This window comes from Megalops cyprinoides, chromosome 20, assembly GCF_013368585.1.
Source record: "Megalops cyprinoides isolate fMegCyp1 chromosome 20, fMegCyp1.pri, whole genome shotgun sequence".
NCBI classification, from domain to species: Eukaryota; Metazoa; Chordata; class Actinopteri; order Elopiformes; family Megalopidae; genus Megalops; species Megalops cyprinoides.
This window is the reverse complement of record NC_050602.1, coordinates 28,552,764-28,576,390: the sequence shown is the minus strand read 5'-3', so window position 1 is coordinate 28,576,390 and position 23,627 is coordinate 28,552,764. Positions and strand designations below refer to the sequence as shown.

Genomic DNA, 23,627 nt, shown 5'->3' with positions numbered 1-23,627 from the left:
ATGTGTGAAACCTGTCACACCCCAGGCACTCAGTGTGTGCATAACCACAGTCTGTGGTCATGGAGCGAGAGGCACTGCTACACCCTCAGCCTCCTGAGGCAGAATGGCCCCAGCGCTCTCTGAGGAATCGATTGGCAGGTTTATATATGACATCAGCGGTGGTCCAGCACTTCAGTCCACTCTGTCATCCTCACGATTGCAGTTCAGCAACAGCTTTCTGAGTTCAGCTGCTTTCACTGTTGGAACATGCCCCAGGTCCTCTGAACACCTTTTCTGTCCATGGGCTTCATCACATCGAGTGTGGCCTGAACTTCCGTCTGGCTGAACATCAGCAGCTAAACTGACACACAGGAGTGCGATTCTCTGACACTGAGATGGTGTTTATCAGGCTTCCCCTGCCACCTGTGATGCGGTCAGGTTCACAGAATACAATTTACAATTGTACATGCAGTCTGGGTTAAAAACGTTTAAATAATAGGCAGAACTTAAAAATGAGGAAATTTTACAAAAGGATCACACTCAATGACACAGCATAAGACACCACCAAGGGCCACAAATCAGAATTTATTCAGTATCTTCAGTAAATAAATTCTTTGATTAACTTTTTACATTCTTTAAGCTTTTCAAGTTGGCAGTTATGATCTTGGATGATTGAAAAGAAGTAATTATAAAAACAACATACAAACAACAGGTCATCCGCCATTCAGCGTGTAGAAATTTTCACTCAACACTGTCATAACATTGTCCCACAACTGAAATAAATAACATTCACTCTAATGGTACAGAAAGTCATTCAACACAATACTTATAAAACAGGCAAGCAGAGTATTCTCAAATGGAACAGAGGGGAAAATCAGATTGTTTCTCTTCAACAATTCCTGCCTTGAGAAATTTTAAGAGATTACAGAAGTGCCACGGATAAGATGACTTCAACCAAAGAGCACAAATGCACTACAGCGAGACTGTGGGGCTGAGAAGAGCTTAGTGAAAATCACCTTTCAGGGCATCTCAATGCAAGTTAAATATGGGAAAATATCAATTCTCATACTCAGCAATTTGTAAATTTGCAAATACAATCTTAACACTACAATCTTCTGCAAAGAATCCACTTTCAGCCTGATTGTATGGTCTGCTCTCCAGCCACATGGATCTCTTCCCTCTGCTCAGTTTCAATCATGGAAGGCAGCATTAGCTGTCCCATTCACAGCACACTTCCAAAACTTCTTTCACCAATAATAATGTCAGTTACTGAATGCAGCAGTACAGTACAACGCAGCGAGTGGAACTGGCAGGGGAGCATGGCACTCAGCACAGCCACGCCCGGCCAAATTCAGCAGGAGGAAAACGATCAAACCAGTGTCATTTCAAATGGAAATGAACATCACCCTGATCCTGAAGTATCAGCTGTTTAAAACCTGTACTAGAGAGCAGAGTATTAACAATATTATAAAGCCAATACCTGCATTCCTCTAATCCACACCCTGGTTCAAAAGTGAACAGCTTTTAAACCATTACAATTGCAGGCATGTATTTAAAAAATGATTTGTTTGACAGAAAGCATGGTACAATTTCTTTGCCTCAATTAGACTACTCAATATTGAAAAAGCAATTCTGAGTTTTATCCCAATTTAAAAATAAATATTCTGCGATATTCGACCATAATTTCACTGATTATCATGCTCCTTCCTTTTGCCTTATTTTATAAATTAAAACAACTTTGTCTGGTAAATAAAAACTGCAAGTCAATAACTAAAATGGTGCTGCCATTATTTTCTTTCAAGTTCTATGGTTAAATGTCATTGGTTTCCACTTTAAGGCTGTTAACAGTTTGTGACTGCACACCACTGATACAACACACTGCACACAGGAAAAAAAAAACAATTACAACTGAACTGTACACATTCATGAAGACAAAGACACTCAAACGTCTATTTGGCAGTCCCAAAAAATCACGTCCCTTTGTAAACAAACAGAATGAGGAAGAACGTCTTGGCTTTGTCTCTTCCTCTTCATGAGAAGGCAATGCTGGGAGACAGGATGGCTGCCCAAACCCTCTGGAGGTTCAGACGATGTTGGGCTGAATGATGAAGTCATTGTTTCCCTCTTTACAGTTTACAGAAGCAGGCCAGACTGGCCCTTCAGCATTACCGTATTCTGGTAAACAGGTTCAAAACAGATACCGACTCCTGCAAAGGAAAACAGGTCACTTACTGCATTTTTACTTGGCTGTGAAGTTAAGGAAACCAATCTAGGTAAACAGCCTCAAAAAGGTTGTCTTTAAGGTTCTCTACAGTCAGTGAAATAGAGTTAAACCTTGAAAAAAGCCATTCAAGCTTCAAAGAGTCAAATTAAAACTCCATCAGTGGAGCAACAACTCCTCTGAGCTAATTTGCAATAAAAGGTTTATGACAAAGGTTTATCAGGGATGGAGACTGACTTCACTCACCCCTGTTCTTTTCTTGTCCTCACGTGAGGCTAGTGACCCACAGTTGCTACTTGACTTTCACAGAAACAATCGGGTGTGTAACCTGCATTTGTGACTCATTCCAGAGTCTGAGCCATGAGATGCAAATGACTGAATGGGTGTGAGGAATACGGTAATGGCCGTTTCCATAGAGACGTCACTGCATGCGAGGGACACGCTGCTGTACCTTTGTTGATCGCGTTTTGCTGAATACATTCCAGAATCGCAGTGTTTCGTCTCCAGCCCCGGTGACAATGGCCTCCCCATCGGGAGACATGGCCTGCAGGAGGGAGGGAGGAGAGTCAGTCCCTCACAGAGCAGATCTCACACACCCAGTCTGCTGCCCTCCCTGAAGCGCTTACCAAGTACAACACCCTGTAGGAGTGGCCGGTCAGCTTGGCCACCTGTGTGAGCGAGGGGTACTTCCACACCAGGATCTGGTTCTGGGAATAGCCGTGAGTGCTGACCTGTGAGTGGTACAGCCATCAGACACCAGCATCAACAGGGGGAATCCTTTCAAAGACTAAGTTATATAAGGGAAACTGAGACAGCTGTTGTAACCTTAGAAACCAAACTGACTTTTAAAAAAAATTTTGCCATGCCCCCCGCTATGTGAGGTGCAGGGTGGGAGGTGGGGCGCAGGGTGCGGGGTGCTCACCAGCTCGTTGGTGTGTTTGGACCAGGCCAGGTTGCACACCTGGGAGCCGGTGTCGGTGCACTGCAGTGGCTGGCCTGTCAGCGTGTTCCAGAAGCGGATGCAGCGGTCGGCCGTGCCGCCTCCCGACGCCAGCAGCCCGTGCTGGTGGGGGGACCAGGCGATGGCCTTCACCGCCGCCAGGTGCTCTGTGTACTGCTGCACAGGCAGCACGCTGGAGTGGTTCCACACCAGCAGCTGCAGGAGCATCGAGCAGAGTGTCATCAGCATCCGAACGCCTCGCCGGGCGGAGCTTTGGCTCACGCCGAACCCCTCCCCCCCCCCCCCCCCCCCGGCACGCACAGAGCCCCCACCTTGTTGTCGTTGCCCCCGGACGCCAGCAGCTGGTGGTCAGTGCTCCACTTGAGGCCGCACACTTCCTGCCGGTGGCCCTGCAGCCGGCGCTCGGACTGTAGGGGGGGGGTGCGGATGTCCCTCTGCAGAATCATGCGGTCGCGACTGCCGGAGGACAGCTGGTCAGCGTTCCACGCCAGCGCACCTGTGCAGGTGATACAACACCCTCTCACACTGCAGGAAGAACGATGTCATTCTGCAAGAGTTTAATCATGTAAAGGAGGAGAAGGCTGGTTCTCTCCACGTCAGAGCTCCTGCTGCACTGCCACCCGCACTAACACTCACCCACTCTGGCTGTGTGTCCCTCCAGAGTGGACAGCTTCTTGCCAGCAGCTGCATCCCAGATCTGCACAAAGCCTTTGTGAGTCCCCACGGCCACCAGGTTCCCCTGAAACCCCAAAACAAAGTGAAACGACAGCTCCAGCCAGATGAAGGCACATGCATTCCTCAGAGTGTGGATGGAGAGAGGAGGAACTCACTCTTTCAGACCAGCCCACTGACGTGACCGAGTCCCCTTCCACCGAGAGGTCACACAGCCGCGTCACCTGCAAACAGATGTCTCTCCTCAGACATGACAGCACACTCGCTGGGAAATCAAACTGACTATTTGCTTTCGCATGCAACAATGGAGTAATCCTATAAAATGCAGGGAATTAAGAGATTTTGGGCACTGATTTGAAATTTCCACTGCCACGGCTGAAATGCTGAAATCTTATGCTACAACAAAAACTTGACAAGATATAAACCAAAAAAGTATTTTGTACTCAATGTATGCATGTTATTTCTCAACAATTCAACATTTTCCTGTAGAAATACTAGCAGTGAGCTCACAGTAGCTTTCTGGATGAGGGTATTCTTCATTTCAGCACATGGTCCCATATATTTTATCTGATTACTGGTACCATTGGCATCTGTATCAGCATTTCCCCATCTTTTTCATACCAGGGACCAGCTTGCTGCAGCCTTGCATTTACATTTATTAATTTGGCACACACTTTGATCCAAAGCAACTTACAAGTGAGGTAGAGTACAACATAAGCAAAAAAATTCTGCCAAAGCAAATAACCCAGAAGAGAAATAACAGCACTCTTATCCACCATCAGCTCTGTGACTCTCCCATGGTCCCACATCTCTCTCCTTGGCTCAGCACTGCACTGAGTGCTACTATTAAAAGGGAACTTCCACAATGACTTTGCCTTTGATTTCAGTCCTAGAAAAATCCACTGATTTTATGAGACTTGTTGAATTGAAACCATTTTTCAATTCATTCATCAATGTCAACATAATGACGGTGTTTATTTAAACACAAAGCAGGCCTTGGACTACACACGGAGAATCTCCCCCAAGACACTGAGTTTAGGGTTTACTGTTTCACAGTAAGTCTAAAACGTATTTATTATTTCATATTGTGCACTTAGCCACCCAAATTAACACACTACTGGCTGCTTTGCTAGTTACCCAACTAGCTACATGTCTGGGGCATGGATGGACTGGCACTGCACTTCCCATGGACAGAGCTGAGAAATATTTTACAGCGGAGTGAAGAGTTAGCTACTGCAGAAATGTCAAAGACTGAGCAGGAAGATGGGGATTTGCCTGTCGGTGACTCATTAATGAGTTCCTGCATCATTAGCTAGCCTGTAGCTACAATCTGTAGCTGTATGTATTTGTCACGTTAAAATGGCAGCAGCTGGATAGTAATTTCACGAACATCTTACATGCCTGACTGATCTGACAAACAGAAGACGGTGAAAACCTTGTGAAAACCCACGTCACATCAAGGAGACCGCAGTTTTGACTTATATTTCAACTATATTTACAAAAATATACACTAACCACCGACAAAAAATAAATACACACACATCCCAAGCATATACACACACACACACAGACCTGGCTGGTGCAAGCACTCCATAGGTAGACGCAGGTACCCAGGCCCACACTCAGCACATTCAGAGAAGACCAGTCCACCAGGTTCAGGTAGAAGTCATCCTGCAGCTCTGGAGCATCCAGAACCTTGAAGGGAATCTTGGAGATTTTGCGTGTTGGTTTCCGGGGCGACCTCAACAGTTTTTGACTGCACAGGAAGAGCAAAGCAAAGTTAAGCTGACCGATTTACACTGACTGACTGACTCCACAATTTCACTGAAAAACAAGCATGCAGTACTATTAGACACACACTCTCAAAAGATCCACATTTTCTGTCCTTACATAAATAAATTCAATATTTGTCATATTTCAATCAGTGAAAATTAATCTGTAGTTCTCTACATGGACAGTGTTATTCTTTTACAGTAAAAAAAAGTTCACAGCCTTAAAGTGAACGCTGTCAGAAAACAGCACAGAAGGTCAGAGGAGCACGCACCTCTTGCTGCTGACGGGGGACAGGGAGTAAGGAGAGACAGAGTTGCCATCATCAGGAGTGGCCCGCTTTGCGCTGAGAGAGTACTGTGCACACACACCAAAACAACACACGTGTCAAACACACTGAACACAGTGAAAAGGTAAACTGAGATGCTCTGAGATGCTGCCTGTGCTCACACTGAACAGACTCCTCCTCTCGGGGGTGGACGGCTGCAGCCGGCGGTCCTCCGTCTGTGGGTCCTGCACCTTCTCAATGCCGGCGCCTAGCAGCTCGTTCTTCAGCAGGGCAGAGTACGCCAGCCCGTCCGCTGCGGGAACCAACAGCAAACAGTGTTTCAGCTCACAGCACCACACCGTGCTAAAGGTGTCCCCTGTGCTGACCAGCTTTGCCTCTCATGCGTATGAGTTTCATACACTCTCTGAAAAGCAGTGGGGGGTGGGCTCAGTTACCTTTGCTTGTGTCAGATGTGGCATCCTTCGTCTTCCTGTTCTGACTGGGTGACTTCTCATTCTCCTACACAAAATTAACATATCAATTTTTCCAATTTGTTGACTAATGACTAATCTGAGAGTTATAAATACTAAAAAACAGATAGAAGGCTATAGAAGGCTATTGTACTGTTGGGTTCGACGACTTCCGAAATGTCACATCATCCTTTGTTATTACTTAGCCTGTATGGGATTTTGTTGCTTGTGCTTCTTGTGTCAATATCTAAAATATTTTTAGAGATATTTACGATTTTACATTGACAATTTCCCCTTTCCCGTCAGGATGGGCTTGCTGCAGTGGCCACAGATACAGCCCACAACACTAGGCTTTTCAAGCCAACTTAAAGTTTGTCCTCAAACTTTAGTTTGTAGTCATTTACAGCTGAAGGTGACACTCACGTTGATCCTGTGGAAGTTGATGCTCCAGTTGGCCCCAGCGCGGGACGGGATAAAGCGGTCTCCATGCTTGCTGGGGGAGGACATGGGTGAGCTGCTGGGAGTCAGCGTCCGCATCACCTCCGTCACTTTCTGCAGGGGGCGGAGCAAGGTCAGCCCACACAAACAGCCGGAACAACCGCCATACCCAGTGGCGTCGTTAGGTCTGATATTTTTTAGCCTAGCCCCCGAATATTTTTGCCCTGAAAAGGAGGTCTCTATAGCAAAACAACAGACAGACTATGTAACAGAGCGGAGCCTGACTTGCAGCGTCTGAAGGTGCGATAATATATATTTATTATAGAGATAGATATAACCGATGCCGATCTCCCTTCAAAAAAAAAGACAAGCCCCAGGCAAACTTGACTTATCCCCCGATCTTTTCAATAGCAAGAAACGCCCCTGGCCACTCCAATCAACTCCTCTGAGATCCCACCACAGGAATCAATTCCTCTGAGATCCCACCACAGGAATCAATTCCTCTGAGATCCCGCCTCTGAGAGGCAAGCATGCCATGTCAAGAGCAAAAACTCTACATGCTCAAAATGTGGTCTTTATGAAGGATTATGGGAGGTGTAGTCTGCACTTTCAGACAGTTATTTGTTTGTACCAATGAATTTGGAATGCATATGCTATGTTTGTTTACGCTATTCTGTTTATCTGAAAATAAGGTTTTCTGTTTTCTGCCTCTTCTGTCTTCATTATTTTAGCAGTGGGAATTGGCAGAGTCTGAGTTGGGTGAGCCCCGTTCAGGTCCCTCAGAGCTCTCCCCCAGCAATGACAAAAATGACAGTAAAGACAGGCCTTGTGTCTTCATCTTCTATTACACTGGCAATAGTGTACAGCACTAAAAAACCAAATCATCCATTATTCTGTTTGCCATTCTCACACTGTGGTTAGTTTCAGTGTTAACAGGAGAACAGTGGAAAGTCCTGTTACTGTGAGGGTTCCCTCCCTTACATCATTAGCTCTGGCAATCCTGTGATATACGATGGAGATGAAACGACCACTCACTGCTGTAACCCCAGCTGTGCTGAGTGGGTCTGGGAGCACACACTCACCACAGGGCTGGCATTCTCATTCTGGATGTTGATCTGCCGTAGCAGCCGTCTCTCGTAGTCTTGGTCCATGGCAGTGTGGTGAGGGATAGGAAGCTGGAGGTGAGGAACAGGTCAGAGTCCACCAATGTCCACCAAGCTGCCTGGACTGCAGAGAAGACAAAACAAAGCCAAACACAAACAACATAACTACACTCCCCTCGCCCAGAGACACCCGAAACACTGAAATAACCAAGTATCACACACAAATGCATGGCATGTTGCCATTGTTACTTGTGCGAGTAGAGTATTTCATTTGCACTAAACTAGCCACTAAAATCCATCTGCTCGACCCAAATTCACTCGCTCATTCCGGACAACACGAGACACACGGAAGGCAAAGTAATCACATGGCTCACAATGTGTCATGCTGTTGCGTCAAACATTTCTATAGCAGTCGCTCACAAAGCAAATCCGACGTGTCTAACAGTATAACGAACTAAGTATCCAGCCAGCAGGCAGCTAAAATACAGCTAACACAGCAAGGCTCTGCTCCGATCGCTCCCAGCTAACACCCACATACCCGCCCCACACAAACCGCAAACACTGCGGGCTCATTTACCCAACGACAGAGCGCAATGTTAACTCTAACTACGCAAAGTCCACAGCAACGTTACCGATGTTTCCTGGCCTTTCTTTTCCAGCTCGGATCCTGCCTTACCTCCTGCAGCTGACCCGATGCTGACGGGAGCTACTATTAGCTGTGTAGCTAAACTAACGTCTTAAGCCTATCGACACTCGTCGATAAAACGAAAGCAAACGCCGTTAGTTCAAGGACATTTCCCTGCCATCAAATTTTCTTCTTAATGCGATAAGAGTGCGGTTTCTACCAGGTTGTAACAGAATATGTTGTTGCAATTTGGGGCTTCTCCTTCTGTTTTCCACAATATGGTGGCCAACCTGTGTTATCGCCAGTGCCGCACTGCACTCTGGGAACGGACGCGCTGACGTCACGGCATTTGAACGAAAACAACGAGATGCGATCCGTTGCCAAGGGAACGGCTTCTGCTGCCAGTGATGGGGTTTATTTATATCATCTTCACTTCATAATATCATACTACCTGTCTGTATGAATACATTCGCTAAAGCTGTGTGGTAATGCAGCAGACACTTTGCCTCAGCTACTTGTATGGGAATGTAAGGAATACCTCTCACATGGGCCATTGGTGTAGTGCCCCTGTGCAAGGTGCTTGCCTGGCATAGCCTAAAAAAGTAAATATTCAACTGTATAAATGAATAAACTGTTAAAAAAAATTTAAGCTATGTAAGTGACCCTGGATAAGAGCATCTGCCTAACAACTACAAAGAAATGTAACATGCCAATTTAAACCTGCTTGTTCAAGAATTCATGGATATTCTATTATACCAAGATATTCTGTTCCGGAGTTCCTTCGGTCCTCCTTCCTCCTAGGACATTTTGGTTGGTCACAAGAGGTTCTGGCCCGGATGTTTTATTTTCATCCTGGGGGTGACGGCTTGCATCCACTACTGAGAGGTGAGGAGCACGGCTCCCTCTTCTCTTAAAGCGATCATCCGACCCTGCACACCAGCAAGAACTGTCTGCTCGCTCAGCACACCTGTCCCGTCGTCGCGTAACCTCGCACCCCGGTCGTGTTCACTGTCTGCCGCTGTGTGGTGGAAGGAGCTTCAGAGACACTGGCCATCTTTGGTCAGAGACTGAAGACCCCCCTCCTCAGGCTACATCTCAGCCCCCTACCCAAGCATCATCCTTCTTTCTTATGCGTATCTGTATGTGAGGAAGTGGACTTCAGTATTTAATGTAATTAGATTATATTACTGTCAGCTAACACACACTCTTTTCCAGAACGACTGACACAGGTGCATCTAGCCGCATGAAAAGTTTGTGCAACAGGTCACCGCTAACCACACCTGGCCGAGCCTCAGTACCAAGCATAGTGCGAGATCAGAAATACGTACCTCGACTGACATGTAAGTGCAACACAGTATACAACATCCTACCATTCCAAATACAACACTAACACATGCCCTGAGGTAAACCTCCACATGTATGCACATGCTGAGGCTATGCAATTTATTAAAAACGTAATAAGGTTTACTATTTTACTATTAACCGTAGTCTAACTATATGTGTAGTGCTAGCTAACGTTAGCTAACCGTAGCTTGCGGTTCAAAAAACTGCGTATCTGTTTATTTTTTTCATAATCAATGAGTCGACGTCGCGTCAGGAACTTCAGAATTTGTGCAGCAGGTTACTCTGGATTATCCCCGGAACAAATACCCCTGCAGTCCTATCACTTCCTCCGGGCTCGACGCTGGCAGTGCCTCAGTGACCAGTCAAGCATTTCCCGCTGTGGTTTCGTGGAGGCGCCTGGATGATTTGAATCGTTTATGTTGTATTTGCTTTCTACGTTGTCTGTGCTTGGAAATGGCTGGAGAGGACGCTGTGCAGCCGCTGATGTTCCTGCTGATGTACATGCTCCTAAAACGCAGGAAGGATTTAAACACCGCCGATGCGCAGAGACGCAGTGAGATCCAGCGCCGAGTCCGGCACAGACAGTACTTCTTTCAGAGACAAAGACGGATGCTGATGGTGAATGTTTCATTCATAATGGCACGTTAAATATATCGGCGTGATTTGATGAGATGTTTTTGTACTGTGCTGCCTGTGCACGACAGCTTGCCAGCAATGTTAGCAATAGGTACGTAATGTTAGCACTGAGTGAGGCGGCCGTGTCTTTAGATATCTGAAGTCCTGGTAAAACGGGGAAACTTGGATTACCCACTACCTAGCTACTGCTAAGAGTGCTAGTTAACGTTCAAAGAAGTGGGTAACTGCCGGTCATGATAATATGCACTATTGTACTACTTGCAACGTGAAAAGTATCAGTACGTAGACGGCGAAAATGAGCTCCGTAATGGGAGCAAAGCAGCAGTGCGCCGCCTTCATCACACAGTGGTGTCTGCGGGTTGGTTCTCCTGGTAACGAACATCCTTATTATAAAAAACATCTGCAATGTTATTGTTTCTCTAATCTTGTCAGGCGATGTAGAACATTACTATTTACAGCTGAGAGTTTATGGCACGGCAGCATTGTAATTATGCTAGGCCAGCTGTTTTAGCTGTGATTGGTTGCAGATTTTGCGATGACTCCTTCCCTTTCTCCCGCTCCTCCAGATGCTAATCGCACGCAACACGCGCTGCACCTGTAATTACCGCACACGGGCATGGACGAACATTGAGAGCACTGATTGGTGGGAACGGGTGGTGATGAAGGAGTACCAGCCCCGTGATTGGTTGGAAAAGTTCCGCATGAGCAAGGACACATTCTTCTTCTTGTGCAACAAGCTGAAGCCGCGGCTGACGCGGCAGGACACTCACTTCCGCCTGGCGCTGCCGCTGGAGAAACGTGTGGCTGTTGCGCTGTGGCGGCTGGCCACCAACGTGGAGTACCGCACCATCAGCACGCTGTTCGGTGTGGGCCGCTCCACCGTCTGCAAGTGTGTGCGGGACGTGTGTCACGCCATTGTGTCCTTGCTCAAGCCTCTGTACCTGCAGCAGCCCAGCGAGCAGGAGATGGAGGACACGGCGCGCCTCTTCAACACACGCTGGGGCTTTCCGCACTGCATAGGCGCTATCGACAGCCTGCACATCGCCATCATCGCGCCCTCCAACAACACAGCTGACTACTGGAACAGCGCGGGCTGGCTGTCGGTGGTGCTGCAGGGTGTGGTTAACGGGCTGGGTCAATTCTGGGACGTCTGTGCAGGCTTTCCCGGAAGCACCGAGGATGTGACCATCCTGCAGAACTCCACACTGTGGGCCACAGCGAGCGAGGGGGGCCTCTCCCCCCAGCCTCCCAGGAGCTTCATGGGGCGGCCGCTCAGGTACCTGCTGCTGGGTGATGCAGCCTACCCCCTGCAGAGCTGGCTGCTGAAGTGCTACTCCGACTCCGGCCAGCTCACCCCACGCCAACAAGCCTTCAACTACCGGCTGAGCCGGGCACGCAGCGTCATCGAGAATGCCTTCCTGCGGCTGAAGGCCCGCTGGCAGTGTTTGCACAAGCGCAACGACTGCAGCCTGGACCTGCTGCCCACCATGATCCTGGCCTGCTGCATCCTGCACAACGTGTGCGAGGTGCACGGAGACATCTTCAGCGAGGAGTGGCTGGAGGCCGTCAGCCAATCAGAGTGCCCGCAGCCCAGCGACACCGTGCCAGCTTCAGCGGATGACCCTGCCGCAGAGGAAGTGCGTTCCCTCTTTTGTGACTACTTTGAGCAGCAGCATCAGCAGCAGCAGGACTAAAGACTCTGCTTAGAGAAGCAGCTCTATCAGGGCTGCAAACTCCTCTCTCAGCAGAGCTGCTCACCCTGACTGAGGTAGTTAGGTACTATTGCCATGAAAATGGAGCCACCTGAGTCCACTAAGCTTTACCAAAAGCAGAACATGTCTGAGCTCCACAGGCTGAACACATACTGTGGCACTTCTGTGTCCTCATCTAATTTGTTAATGCCACATATCTGCTTGTGTGACCTTGAATGGCCAGTAGAGGACAGAAGAGGTCTTCTGTCCCTGCGATATGTGCAGCAGGACAGCACGGTATGTGCCACTTCCCATCACGCACTGTGCAACACTGTTTACCCTCACTTTCTACTATGGACACAGTGCACAGTGTGTAGAGATGTTAGTGTTGTATGTACTATAATACATTATAATAGTCATAGTAATGGTTAAATCATGAAATAATTGTTAGCTAACGTAACACTAGATAGTATTGAGGCTATCTAGATTACATAACATTATTGTCATTTAGTAGATGCTCTTATCCAGAGTGAAATACATCTGTTATCCATTTGAGGTAAGTACCTTGTCCAAGGGTACAGCGGCAATGCCCCAGTGGGGAATCAATCCAGCAACCTTTCGGTTACAAGTCCTGGTCCTCACTAGTATACTACACTGCCATCCTCGATAGCCATAATAGTCTGAAACAGAATTTTTCTGCATTCTGAACAGACTCTCCTCCACATTCCTGTCTGGCAATACCTTACTAATAACTATGTAGCATTATGTACTATAGTCAGTATTTACAGAATTCTGCAGGAAGGATTCTCTGCCTTGTTGTGGACATAGTCACTGAGGAAAACCTGCATCACAGAAAGGAAACACACTGGAGAAAATTATTCAGGACAAATACTGTATCTTCAAAGCTCTAAGTGTTTGTATTTGTTTCTGGAATCATGACAATATTCACTTTATACAAAGAGTTTACCCTAGTATCTTTGAACTTAATAGTCATCAGGGATTTTTTTGAGCAAGGACATCGCATACAGGCAAGTATGGATCACAGTGTGTTCCTCTGTCAGTGCCTGTAATGGCCTCCTGTCTCTGGAATGTTTCCATGTTCTCCATGTTTCATTTGTTGCATTTTTTGTTGTTGAAGCCTGTATAAGAAAAGTAAGTCTGTCTGTCTTCACCTTTTAAAGGAAAGGGAAGATCCTGTGTGCTGTAGAGTACATGCTGGCTATGATATGCAGATATCAGAAGCCTCTGGCACTGGGGATCTTGGTTGGTGTGTGATTGGTGTGTGACCTTGTGAATAAAGGTTGTTTTTTATTTGCTCTGATCGCTGCATATTGAAACTTACATAATTTCGGGCAAAACACATTTCTTGTCTCATTCATATCAGTTTTATTATTATCATCTCCAGCAGTACACAACATTCAGCTGCACCTGCTGGTTAGCGGTCTGTGGTATATACAGCTAGCATTAGTCCAGCTTTCCCACTGGGCTGATTAAAGTGTAAGATTTAGAATTGGGCCTGTGAGGAGTGATTAGGTTTGGGATTATATTTAAGAGGATTCAGTAATCCTGCTGACTGGGAGAATTGATGAAGGTATCAGATTTGTTTGTTGGCTGTTATAACTCCTAGCAAAACGTAGTATGGCAACGTGTTGCTAGTGTTGTGTTACAAGCTTTTTATCATATAACGTACTTGTGTCTCAGGGCATGGCAGTCTGCTGTAGGTGCAGGAGCCGCAGTGCAGGATAAGTGTTGGTGTGGTGTACCCCAGTCTTCAACAACATGGAGAGTGTCCCTTTTTGGGTTTCCTACAGAAATAACTACAACCTCCCTGAGGTCTGACTGCTTACACATCTGCACTTGTGAAGCATGTAATCTCATATTAACACAATTCAGATGAAACAATATGTAGCCACATGGCCAAACTGGGACCAGCTACACTTTCTCTCTCATCTTCTTCCACTAATTATTCTCCAACTCAGTCTGTTTTCCTGTCTTAATACATTATTGCAAATCCTCTGATACATCGAATTATGCCTCCCTCATAGCCTCATGGGTTCATTACAGCTTTTTTCAGTTGTTCATAGTGTGAATACAGTGAACTCAAATAGCAACACCTAATTTCATTTTTCAATGTTGCAACTGCAGAGTTTAAACAAAAGCACAAATCATGAATAAATACTAATAAAACATGTGACGGAGTGCCGTCACTACAGTTGAGTATGCGCTCTGACTGCCATACCAACGAGTGTGGCTGTTTGGCGTTGCGGTCAAAATCGCACGTTTGGTACCCTGTAGACCCGGGTTCAAAACCGGGTGTGGGGTGACTGCACTCGCCCTTCGCTACAAATGGTGTTAGCAGTGGGATGGCTTGCCACGAGGCCATTGGAGGTGTGCCCGGTGTGTGAGCTGTTTGAGGGACCCCCAGGTTCGGTTGATCCCGGTGTGTGAGGGACCCCAGAGATGGATGAAGCACTGGTGAGAGGGGCACCCTGGGATGGAAGAAGTACGGCAGGAGAATGCATGAGGGACGCCATGGTGCGTGAAGCGCATGAGTGTGCTTCCCAAAGGGAAGGGCAGTGTGACAGAGTGCTGTCACTACGGTTGACTATGCGCTCTGACTGCCATACCAACGAGCCTGGCTCTTTGGTATCGCGGTCAAAGTCGCATGTTTGGTACCCTATAGACCCGGGTTCGAGGCTGGGTGGGGTGACTGCTCTCGCCCTTCGCTACAGAACATATGAGTATAAATATGAGGGTGAGAGATGAGTGTGTGTTGCTGCACTGTATGGGCTGATGCTGGTGGCCACTGACACAGAAATTACTGCATAAATATTGCCACTAAATAAGCACATTACCACAAAATAAGTCAACAGTTCACTCACTGGCAGGGTCCCAATATCTTCCTTTCAGTAAAACAAAAAGATTCAAATCTGTAAAGAAATACTGTTTTAACACAAACTAAGCAAACAGCAAGTCCCTGAAGGCTGTATTCCACACATCCCAGTGTCTGTGCTGTGGGGGGCAGTCACTGTGCTGTGGGGGCAGTCTCTGTGCTGTAGCAGTCTCTGTGCTGTAGCAGTCTCTGTGCTGTGGGGGCAGTCTCTGTGCTGTAGCAGTCTCTGTGCTGTGGGGGCAGTCTCTGTGCTGTAGCAGTCTCTGTGCTGTGGGGGGCAGTCTCTGTGCTGTAGCAGTCTGTGCTGTGGGGGGAAGTCTCTGTGCTGTAGCAGTCTCTGTGCTGTGGGGGGCAGTCACTGTGCTGTAGCAGTCTCTGTGCTGTGGGGGCAGTCTCTGTGCTGTAGCAGTCTCTGCTGTGGGGGCAGTCTCTGTGCTGTAGCAGTCTCTGCTGTGGGGGCAGTCTCTGTGCTGTAGCAGTCTGTGCTGTGGGGGGCAGTCACTGTGCTGTAGCAGTCTCTGCTGTGGGGACAGTCTCTGTGCTGTAGCAGTCTCTGTGCTGTGGGGGCAGTCTCTGTGCTGTAGCAGTCTCTGTGCTGTAGCAGTCTGTGCTGTGGGGGGCAGTCACTGTGCTGTAGCAGTCTCTGCTGTGGGGGTGGTCTCTGTGCTATGGGGGCAGTCACTGTGCTGTAGCAGTCTCTGCTGTGGGGGTGGTCTCTGTGCTATGGGGGCAGTCACTGTGCTGTAGCAGTCTCTGTGCTGTGGGGGGTGGTCTCTGTGCTGTGGGGGGTGGTCTCTGAATGTAAACTTCCCCAGCCACTCAGAGCCCGGGAAGGGCCCAGCTCCCTGCACTGGCTGTAGAACTGCAGGCGCTCGGCTCCTCTGTGTCAGGCTCAGCCTCTGTGTCAGGCTCAGCCTCTGTGTCAGGCTCAGCCTCTGTGTCAGGCTCGGCTCCTCTGTGTCAGGCTCAGCCTCTGTGTCAGGCTCGGCTCCTCTGTGTCAGGCTCAGCCTCTGTGTCAGGCTCGGCTCCTCTGTGTCGGGCTCGGCTCCTCTGTGTCGGGCTCGGCTCCTCTGTGTCAGGCTCAGCCTCTGTGTCGGGCTCGGCTCCTCTGTGTCGGGCTCGGCTCCTCTGTGTCAGGCTCGGCTCCTCTGTGTCAGGCTCGGCTCCTCTGTGTCAGGCTCGGCTCCTCTGTGTCAGGCTCAGCCTCTGTGTCGGGCTCGGCTCCTCTGTGTCAGGCTCGGCTCCTCTGTGTCAGGCTCAGCCTCTGTGTCAGGCTCGGCTCCTCTGTGTCGGGCTCCTCTGTGTCGGGCTCGGCTCCTCTGTGTCAGGCTCAGCCTCTGTGTCAGGCTCAGCCTCTGTGTCGGGCTCGGCTCCTCTGTGTCAGGCTCGGCTCCTCTGTGTCAGGCTCGGCTCCTCTGTGTCAGGCTCAGCCTCTGTGTCAGGCTCGGCTCCTCTGTGTCGGGCTCCTCTGTGTCGGGCTCGGCTCCTCTGTGTCAGGCTCAGCCTCTGTGTCAGGCTCAGCCTCTGTGTCGGGCTCGGCTCCTCTGTGTCAGGCTCGGCTCCTCTGTGTCAGGCTCAGCCTCTGTGTCGGGCTCGGCTTGTCTATCGGCTTGTCGGCTTGGCCCAGTGGCATTACAGGAGTCACACCTGGATCACCAGGCTGTTTGACGGCTGGAGCGCGAGGCGTTACGGTGCTGCTCTGTCTCGCTACACTGCAACTCATGGTGCCATGGTCGCTGCTGCACGGGAGGTGCGACAGGCTGTCAGACTGGAGCCCTAATCCATTCCTGCAGCGGCTCTTGTTGCCTTATTTTTACCTCATAAACAGGTCCCGGCAGCTGTACTGCAGGACATGTTTCCAGTGCAGCGAATACGGGCTCACTCTCAGTAGTGATTAGGGTGTGCTTCAGTTAATGCTGTCTTGCAGCATGTCCATTTAGTCACAGAACACAGCTGCAAACATCAAAAGAGCACAGTGTCATGAGAGGCCTGATGCAACTGTCCCAGAACAGTTAGAATAAGTGTAGGCTGCTTCAGCATAAAACCTAAAGTTTTCATACTGACATTTCTAAATTATGCCATCTTACAAAAGTATTGAAAAAGCTAATCTCAGTTCCACAACTGATTTATCTCAAGTATTTGCTTAGCTTTAATAATTAAAGTGAGTGTCTTGCAACTGCTTTCTGTAATAACTCACTAATAACTCAGTGAAAAACTTAATTGGTAACCAGGTTCTGAGCAGGGAGGTGTGGTTTTTCAGTACAGCCTTAATTCACCGTGGGAAGTTTTGTACTGCCCATTTTAAGAGGTATACGGGTGTGTAAGTGTGAATCCTAAAAGCTGAAAAATGTCTGAGTCTGACTGACCTTGCATTTTACATGCTGAAGCAAGACTGAGGGCAAAAAGCCCTCAAACACAAGCAGGAACTGAGGCTGCAGTACAGGCCTGGCAGAGCATCGTCGGGGGAGATACCCTGCCTCTGCTGATGTCTGTGCGTCACAGGCTTCAGGCAGTCATTGCATGCAAAACATATGCAGCTAAGGGCTAAACACGACCACTTTATAAAGCTATGCTGTTAATCTGTCTAAATACTTCCTACTACCTCTATCCAAATAATACTATTTCAAATACAATGTGCTGAAGTACAGAGTCAAAACAACCAAAAAAAACTGAGCACATATGGGATTGGTTGCACAACATGCTACTGTTGTGTGGTTTGCATCAGCTTTTTAAAATTGTTCTTGTACATTATCTACAAGTTAAAAACATTAACAAAGCTCATTAACAGCACTTTCTGCACTGTTAATAGATGTAAGACCAGACTGACCACCCTAGACCCCAAACTCCATTGTTTTGTCAGCGTATTTTATTCTGATGCAGGACAAGGTCAGAATGTGCCTACACCGTAAAAAGGTTGTATGCTGATTTGCTGTTTTAGCCAGCAAAACTGAAAAATTGTTTGGTTACCTTGCTACCAGATAAATCAAATCCATAAGAATATTACTAAAATAGCAATAAGCCCAATTAACCTGCAAAATGCATTTGTAAAATTTTTGATTTTAAAACTGATTGGCCTGGTATGTTGACTAACGCAGGCCTCCTAACCTGTCACCCAGCACTTCAAAATAGGTTGTGATATAGCTGGCAACCCAGTTAGCACGCTAACACAAGCATCTGACGTCTCAAAATTGGTGTCATTGGAAATTAAACAAATATTATGAAAACATACAAGTTTGTCCTTTAGTTTCAGTCTTTTGCTACAGCGACACCAAAAGGGGCATTTTGCCCCGAGGGGAGGAGTTTGTGTGAGGGCAGGAAACGGCAGTAACTGTAGGTGGATGGGACTCTGATGTTTTGAGGAGTCTGACATATGCACTGAGGGTCAGGCAGGTAAGGATGAGATCCATATGCGTGCAGAGATTAGAGGCAGCGGCTGTGTCTTTTTTCATCGCTTGTGCAGTGTGGATGAGCCCCACAGCAAAGATGGGGATTCCCCCCATGGTATAATACACACAAACACAGTGTCTCATTTTGCTGCCTCTAATAGCCAGGATGAGTAGAGGGGAGGGGACTGCAAAGAGGGGGGGGGCCCGGGTGTTCATGATGAGGGGGGTGTCTCTGTGATGTGCTATTACCTCCTGTTTTGAAAAAGTTTGGCTGATACGCTTTTGCTTTGTGAATAATGGCTGAATAATGTAACTGATGGCTGAAATGTACAGTAGATATGGATACATAAACTGGGCAGCAGCACAGGTTCTACCTCAGACAGCAGGGTGAGGGCAGACAGTGCAGCATTAAGGATGCAGACAGCCTGCAGGATTAGCTTTTGGGAGGGGCTATTTAAGAGCTGGGTCACTGTGGTAAGGGCAGGGAGAGAGGCATAGCAGCACAGAGGCAGAGGAACCACTGTCTCACTCTCAGCCAGGACAGAGGAGTGCTTGACCCCTGGAGAAAGGAACCCCGTGCAGTCACTGACGCCATGCTGCACCCAATCATGGTCGGCATCGTCTCCATCAACACCTCCATGACCATCATCTACTGGGTCTTCATCTTAGCAGAAACGTTCCTGAAAGTGGGAGACGTGGAACCCAAAGAGCCAGCAAACCCAGCCTAACCAGCCATAGACAAACTCCAAACCAGTTAGAATTAGGTAGCTTGTAGTGTTGTTGTAAACAGTTTTCACTGGGGGGCAGTTCTCATCTCTCTGGGTTCCGTTCAGCTGCCCCCCCCCCCCCATTCCCACAGCTTCAGCTGAGAAGCCCATGGACCCACAGTGCAGGTACTGTAGCAGCCTGTGTTCTGTCCTGAGTAGAGATGTTCTTGCTCTCATTATTTGTTTTCAGCAAAAATATGGAAAAAGACTGGCTAATTAAATGTTAGCAATGTTGACTTCATTTACATACTAATACTGGAACAAAATGCAGACTTCTCAAGAAAGCATGAATTTTCATTATTCTTTTGTCCCAGAGACCCGCGTGAGCTGCTGGGCACCATTAGAGATGTGTGAGCAGGGGTGGGGCTTAAATCTCACACACTACTGGGATGAAAACAGCGGCTTTCTGATTTGCTTTGATGATGCGTTTTCCCTCTCGTAGGATACAGCAGTGTGACTGCATGCACTGAAGAAGCTGGAAACAGCCTTTCAGCACGGCCCTTCTCTCCGGACACACAGGGGAAATCTGAGGGATACAGCCGGAAGTTTCTGAGGCTGCTGGGGTTCTAACCTTGAAGGTAAGCAGTTATTTTTTCCTCTCATTAGATTTACATCAGACAGAACATTCAGTATCAAGCTCAAACCACATGACCAGATAATGATATGAATTGCTATTCTATTGCTACAGCTAAGGCTGCTTTAAAAACCAACAATAAAAGGCCTAATGGGGCAAAACGACTCATAACTTCAGAATGCCACGCAGCATTGGGAGGTTTGCCCTCCAGTAAGTCCGGTACAGTAGATACATGTGTCAGTCAGTGACTGCACCTCTTCTCTAGCCTTTTCTGGCTTCTGAGAAAATCGTTCCAGCAGATATGTGTGTGTGGGGCTCCTGAGCGCTGTGTGAGTCACGGCGCTCGCAGCGATGACACACTGCAGGATTAGTGTGGAGGGAATATGGATTTGGGTGCAGGTCGTCCTTCCCAGCAGAGCACAGTGGACAGATGCAGCGCTGCCGCTGACAGCCACGCGCAAGGACCCGCCACGCTACCAATCCATTACCGCGAACGCCGCCACCATGCTGCATCCCATAATGATGGGCATCACCTTCATCAACTGCAGCATGATCATCATGTTCTGGACCTTCATCTTTTCAGAGATTATGAGGATAAAGGATGAAGAGGAGTAGCTTCAGTGCAGCTCAGCTGACACATTTCTAAGCAAAAATCTTTGCTGCATTGTTTTTTTTAATGCTTTTTAGAGAGGTTTTGTTACCTCAGCCAAACGTGAGAAATTCGTTACTATTGTCTGCCAGTGCCATTACCAGCCTGAGATAAACCCGAGGAGTTGTTTCTGGGCTCTCGCGTGTGGAATACCTTATATCAAACGAAAAGGTAAGACTGGCATTGCAATGACATTCAAAATCATTCCATTTCCTTTCCAACAAAATTGAAATGGAAAGGAAAGCTACATTTGAGGTGTCATTTGGCTTTGTAATTATCTTAACTTTTCATTAAGAAACAAATGTTAGCATTTACTTTGAATATTCTCTGTTTTTACTTCCCAGCCTTCTTCTAGCTAATCATAGTTTGGGTTTTGATCTGTGGTAGAGGACATCCATTAGTGTCTAAAAACGTCCTGTTTTTTTCGAGTTCAAGCAGAGTTTTGCTGTTTAAAATGCCTATTTAATGTACAGGCAGGGCACAAGCAGCAGCGTAGCGGGAGGAATGGGGGTTTGTGCTCATGTGGTGATCTGAGACTGAACAGACACCCTGTTGCGCCGCTTGCTGAGGGTGCGGCCAGCCTGTTGTTGGGGAGGACTGAGTCTGTGATGTAAGAGTGCAGTTCTGCTCTGCACATGAGCCTGACTCCGCACAGAAAGAACCGGATAGAGCACGAACTTACTAATTTGTCCATATTGTGCATGCTTTCACAGGTATGAAAGTTGTTCGTACAATATTGTTTTACTGATTTTATCGATTTGTTTCTCTCATTCTTACTTCATGCCAGTGAGCTGAGAAAAGGCTCTGGACTCCTAACTGAAGCCCTGTCTTGTTCATTCCAAACTCTTCCACAGTGTGAGTGTCTGCCATGCTGGGGGGAGACATGGCTGTTTGGTATTCTTCTTCTTCCATCTGTGTGTAGACGTGGAGCAAAGCTTTAAGTCTCACCAGTGTCACCCAAATCGCACACTGGCTTTCGGGAGAAGCCCGACCTCTGGGTTTGCACACCCTTTCCCCTTCCTGCACACCTGTCTGCACATCACTCTCTTTCTGACATCATTCTTCCTGCACACGAATCCTGTTTCATCTCCCACCGCTTTCACTTCGTTTCTCAAGCAGCCTGAAAACACCTGGGCACAGAAAGCGGAGCTGGTGGCGCAGACAGTGAGGAGTGACAGAGGAATAAGCCCATAAGCTTCTTTGTGAGGCACTCTGTGTCCCTCAGGTCCTGGCAGACGGAGGCTCAGTCGTGGCCCATTTCCTGCAAATCCTATTAGACGTCCCTGCTGACCCTGCTGACCTACTACAACAATCACAAAAGACTGCTTTTCCAAGGAAAATAAACCAAGAATGCACATTAAGCATGAATAATAATAAAACAACATTAATAAATAATAATAATAATAACTATTTGTAATATTATTATAATTATTACTATTATTATTATTAGTAGTAGTAGTAATAGTATTGTTGTTATGTTCCAAACAAAGATTCGAGAGGAAGGTTTAAACAACACCTACACAGTTAATCTTTTTGTTGCATGTTTCATTGTGTTCATCGCCATGTTTTCCCTTGGGAAAGGGAAGGTTGTGTAAATGTGTTTGCATCTTCCTGTCTGCACCCCCCCCCCACGCACCTGCAGCAGCGGGGTGCCATGGCCCCCCCCGCACTGAAAGCACAGCATTCTGTGGGGAGTGGCGTGTCCAGGAACAACTCTCAGATGACCTATGACCCCCGACGGCTCCTGCAGGTCCCTGAGGAAGAGGGTGATGGGGTGTACTTTCTGGATTACAGCCCCCCACCCCGTGACGCCCTCACTCTGCCCCGTCATGTGCTCTACGTTCTCGTGGGCGCGGTTCTTGTTGTTGTGGCAACCTATGCCATTGTGGGTCACCTGATCAAGGACCTGATCCATGACCTGGCAGGTAACATGTGTGACATGCGATTGGAGTCCCAGTCCTGCATCATGCTGCTCCTCATGGACTCCCTGTGCTGTGTGTGCTAATGTGCCAACAAGCCTGACCTCTGACCTCTGCCTGCATCATCCTCACCATGTGATCTTGGAGCCCTGCCACTTGTCTGCATATGAAGTAAACTGTATGAATATGTGGGTGTGAACATGTGAACATTTCCAGGTGTTCGTGTCTGTGTGGTAACACTGTGGGAAGCTTCCAGCATGCTGGTCCCTGAGACTTTCTCTCCCTCTCTCTTTGCACAGACTGGGTTCTCGGCCCCCAAACTGATGAAGAGGATGGTGGCTGTGGCCTTGGAGGGGAGCGTGGAGCGGTGGAGGAGAGGATGACGGACAGCCTCAGCGAGGACAGGGAGGGGGAGGCAGTGCAGATGCAGGCAGAGAGGCCACAGCAGAGAGCCTCCACCCCCCTGCTCCCCTGCCACACAGCGCCATAGCAACAGCCACACAGCGCTATAGCAACAGCCACACCCAGCCAGCACCGGGTGCCCTTCATCACCACCACAAAACCTTCAGTTACCTTGCCTGCCCTCCCACTACCCCTCCCTCTACTCCCCTCTTACCCACATTACCGTAATCCCCCAGCTATTTACACAGCACAAATCTCTACGAAATTCTCACCCTCAAAACAGGACTGTACACTGCCCTAGAGAACAGCCACCTAATTTTACCATACAGAAAATTCATAGGGATGACTTCATGTGTCAAGTGTTTGACCTGAATTATTTTTTATTTTTATTTGCATTTATAAACAGTATAATACATCTAACAAAAGCCACCATGTGGATCTTATTTTATACACTGATGTCTGCAGCCACGGGCAGACTTTGCAGCTCTTCAGGTAGTGATCATCTGTTTGCTGATACGCACACAGTGGCCTGGTGTAGGTTCATTTCTGTAACACCAGTGTTCCCTGAGATTTCAACCTTCTTCCATTCTCTTTTACCAGCTGACACTGTTCAAATTTAGCTTTTGAAAAAATGTAAAATTTTTGGAAACATACGATGTCTGTGGAGCACTCTCATAATTCTGCTGTAAACCTGTAGTGTACAAAGGTGTGTGTGTTAATTAGCTGAAGAATATGGACATACAGACTTTGAACATTGAAGATTGTTGTAAAGTGTATTAGAGCTATATGTATCTGAGTGCTTGCAGCAGATGACCTGGAGGTTATCCTCTTGCCAATAAAGAAATGACTGAAACTGTA

General features: G+C 47.7%; 2 protein-coding genes across 5 annotated transcripts; one reads left to right on the top strand and one right to left on the bottom strand.

The window, feature by feature from the left end:
* Positions 1–553: 553 nt before the first annotated feature.
* LOC118795923 (fizzy-related protein homolog) lies at positions 554–8,796 on the bottom strand. Of its 3 annotated transcripts, none has more exons than XM_036554714.1 (14): positions 8,515–8,796; positions 7,862–8,006; positions 6,765–6,893; positions 6,327–6,390; positions 6,054–6,184; positions 5,878–5,960; positions 5,406–5,589; positions 3,992–4,057; positions 3,798–3,900; positions 3,473–3,657; positions 3,123–3,356; positions 2,827–2,931; positions 2,652–2,744; positions 554–2,186 (listed from the first exon to the last, which is right to left on the bottom strand). In XM_036554714.1, exons 2-14 carry the CDS (start codon positions 7,928–7,930, stop codon positions 2,145–2,147), a joined length of 1,488 nt encoding a protein of 495 aa, XP_036410607.1. In that variant the 5' UTR covers positions 7,931–8,006; positions 8,515–8,796; the 3' UTR covers positions 554–2,144. The 3 variants fall into 3 exon arrangements, with proteins under 3 accessions (XP_036410607.1, XP_036410606.1, XP_036410608.1); XM_036554713.1 differs by having other exon boundaries at positions 8,559–8,796; XM_036554715.1 differs by having other exon boundaries at positions 8,728–8,792.
* Positions 8,797–10,122: 1,326 nt separating this feature from the next.
* On the top strand, positions 10,123–23,432 carry LOC118796161 (protein ANTAGONIST OF LIKE HETEROCHROMATIN PROTEIN 1-like). 2 transcript variants are annotated; one of them, XR_005005843.1, is made up of 4 exons: positions 10,123–10,469; positions 11,054–12,475; positions 19,668–19,803; positions 22,667–23,432. XR_005005843.1 is itself a non-coding variant. In XM_036555012.1 (2 exons), the coding sequence occupies exons 1-2, from the start codon at positions 10,305–10,307 to the stop codon at positions 12,179–12,181; spliced, it is 1,293 nt and encodes a 430-aa protein (XP_036410905.1). In that variant the 5' UTR covers positions 10,123–10,304; the 3' UTR covers positions 12,182–12,802. The 2 variants fall into 2 exon arrangements, 1 of the variants encoding a protein (XP_036410905.1); XM_036555012.1 differs by lacking the exons at positions 19,668–19,803; positions 22,667–23,432 and having other exon boundaries at positions 11,054–12,802.
* The last annotated feature ends 195 nt before the right edge of the window (positions 23,433–23,627 follow it).

What these genes read in the sequence shown, in the direction of transcription:
- LOC118795923 (XM_036554714.1), bottom strand. Translation starts at nt 7,930, where the DNA reads ATGGACCAAGACTACGAGAGACGGCTGCTACGGCAGATCAACATCCAG. An exon ending in AGAGGAGGAGTCTGTTCAGT is followed by an intron (nt 5,961 to 6,053) that starts GTGAGCACAGGC and finishes GTGTGTGCACAG; the next exon opens with TACTCTCTCAGCGCAAAGCG. An exon ending in GGGACACACAGCCAGAGTGG is followed by an intron (nt 3,658 to 3,797) that starts GTGAGTGTTAGT and finishes TCACCTGCACAG; the next exon opens with GTGCGCTGGCGTGGAACGCT.
- LOC118796161 (XM_036555012.1), top strand. Translation starts at nt 10,305, where the DNA reads ATGGCTGGAGAGGACGCTGTGCAGCCGCTGATGTTCCTGCTGATGTAC. An exon ending in GACAAAGACGGATGCTGATG is followed by an intron (nt 10,470 to 11,053) that starts GTGAATGTTTCA and finishes CCGCTCCTCCAG; the next exon opens with ATGCTAATCGCACGCAACAC.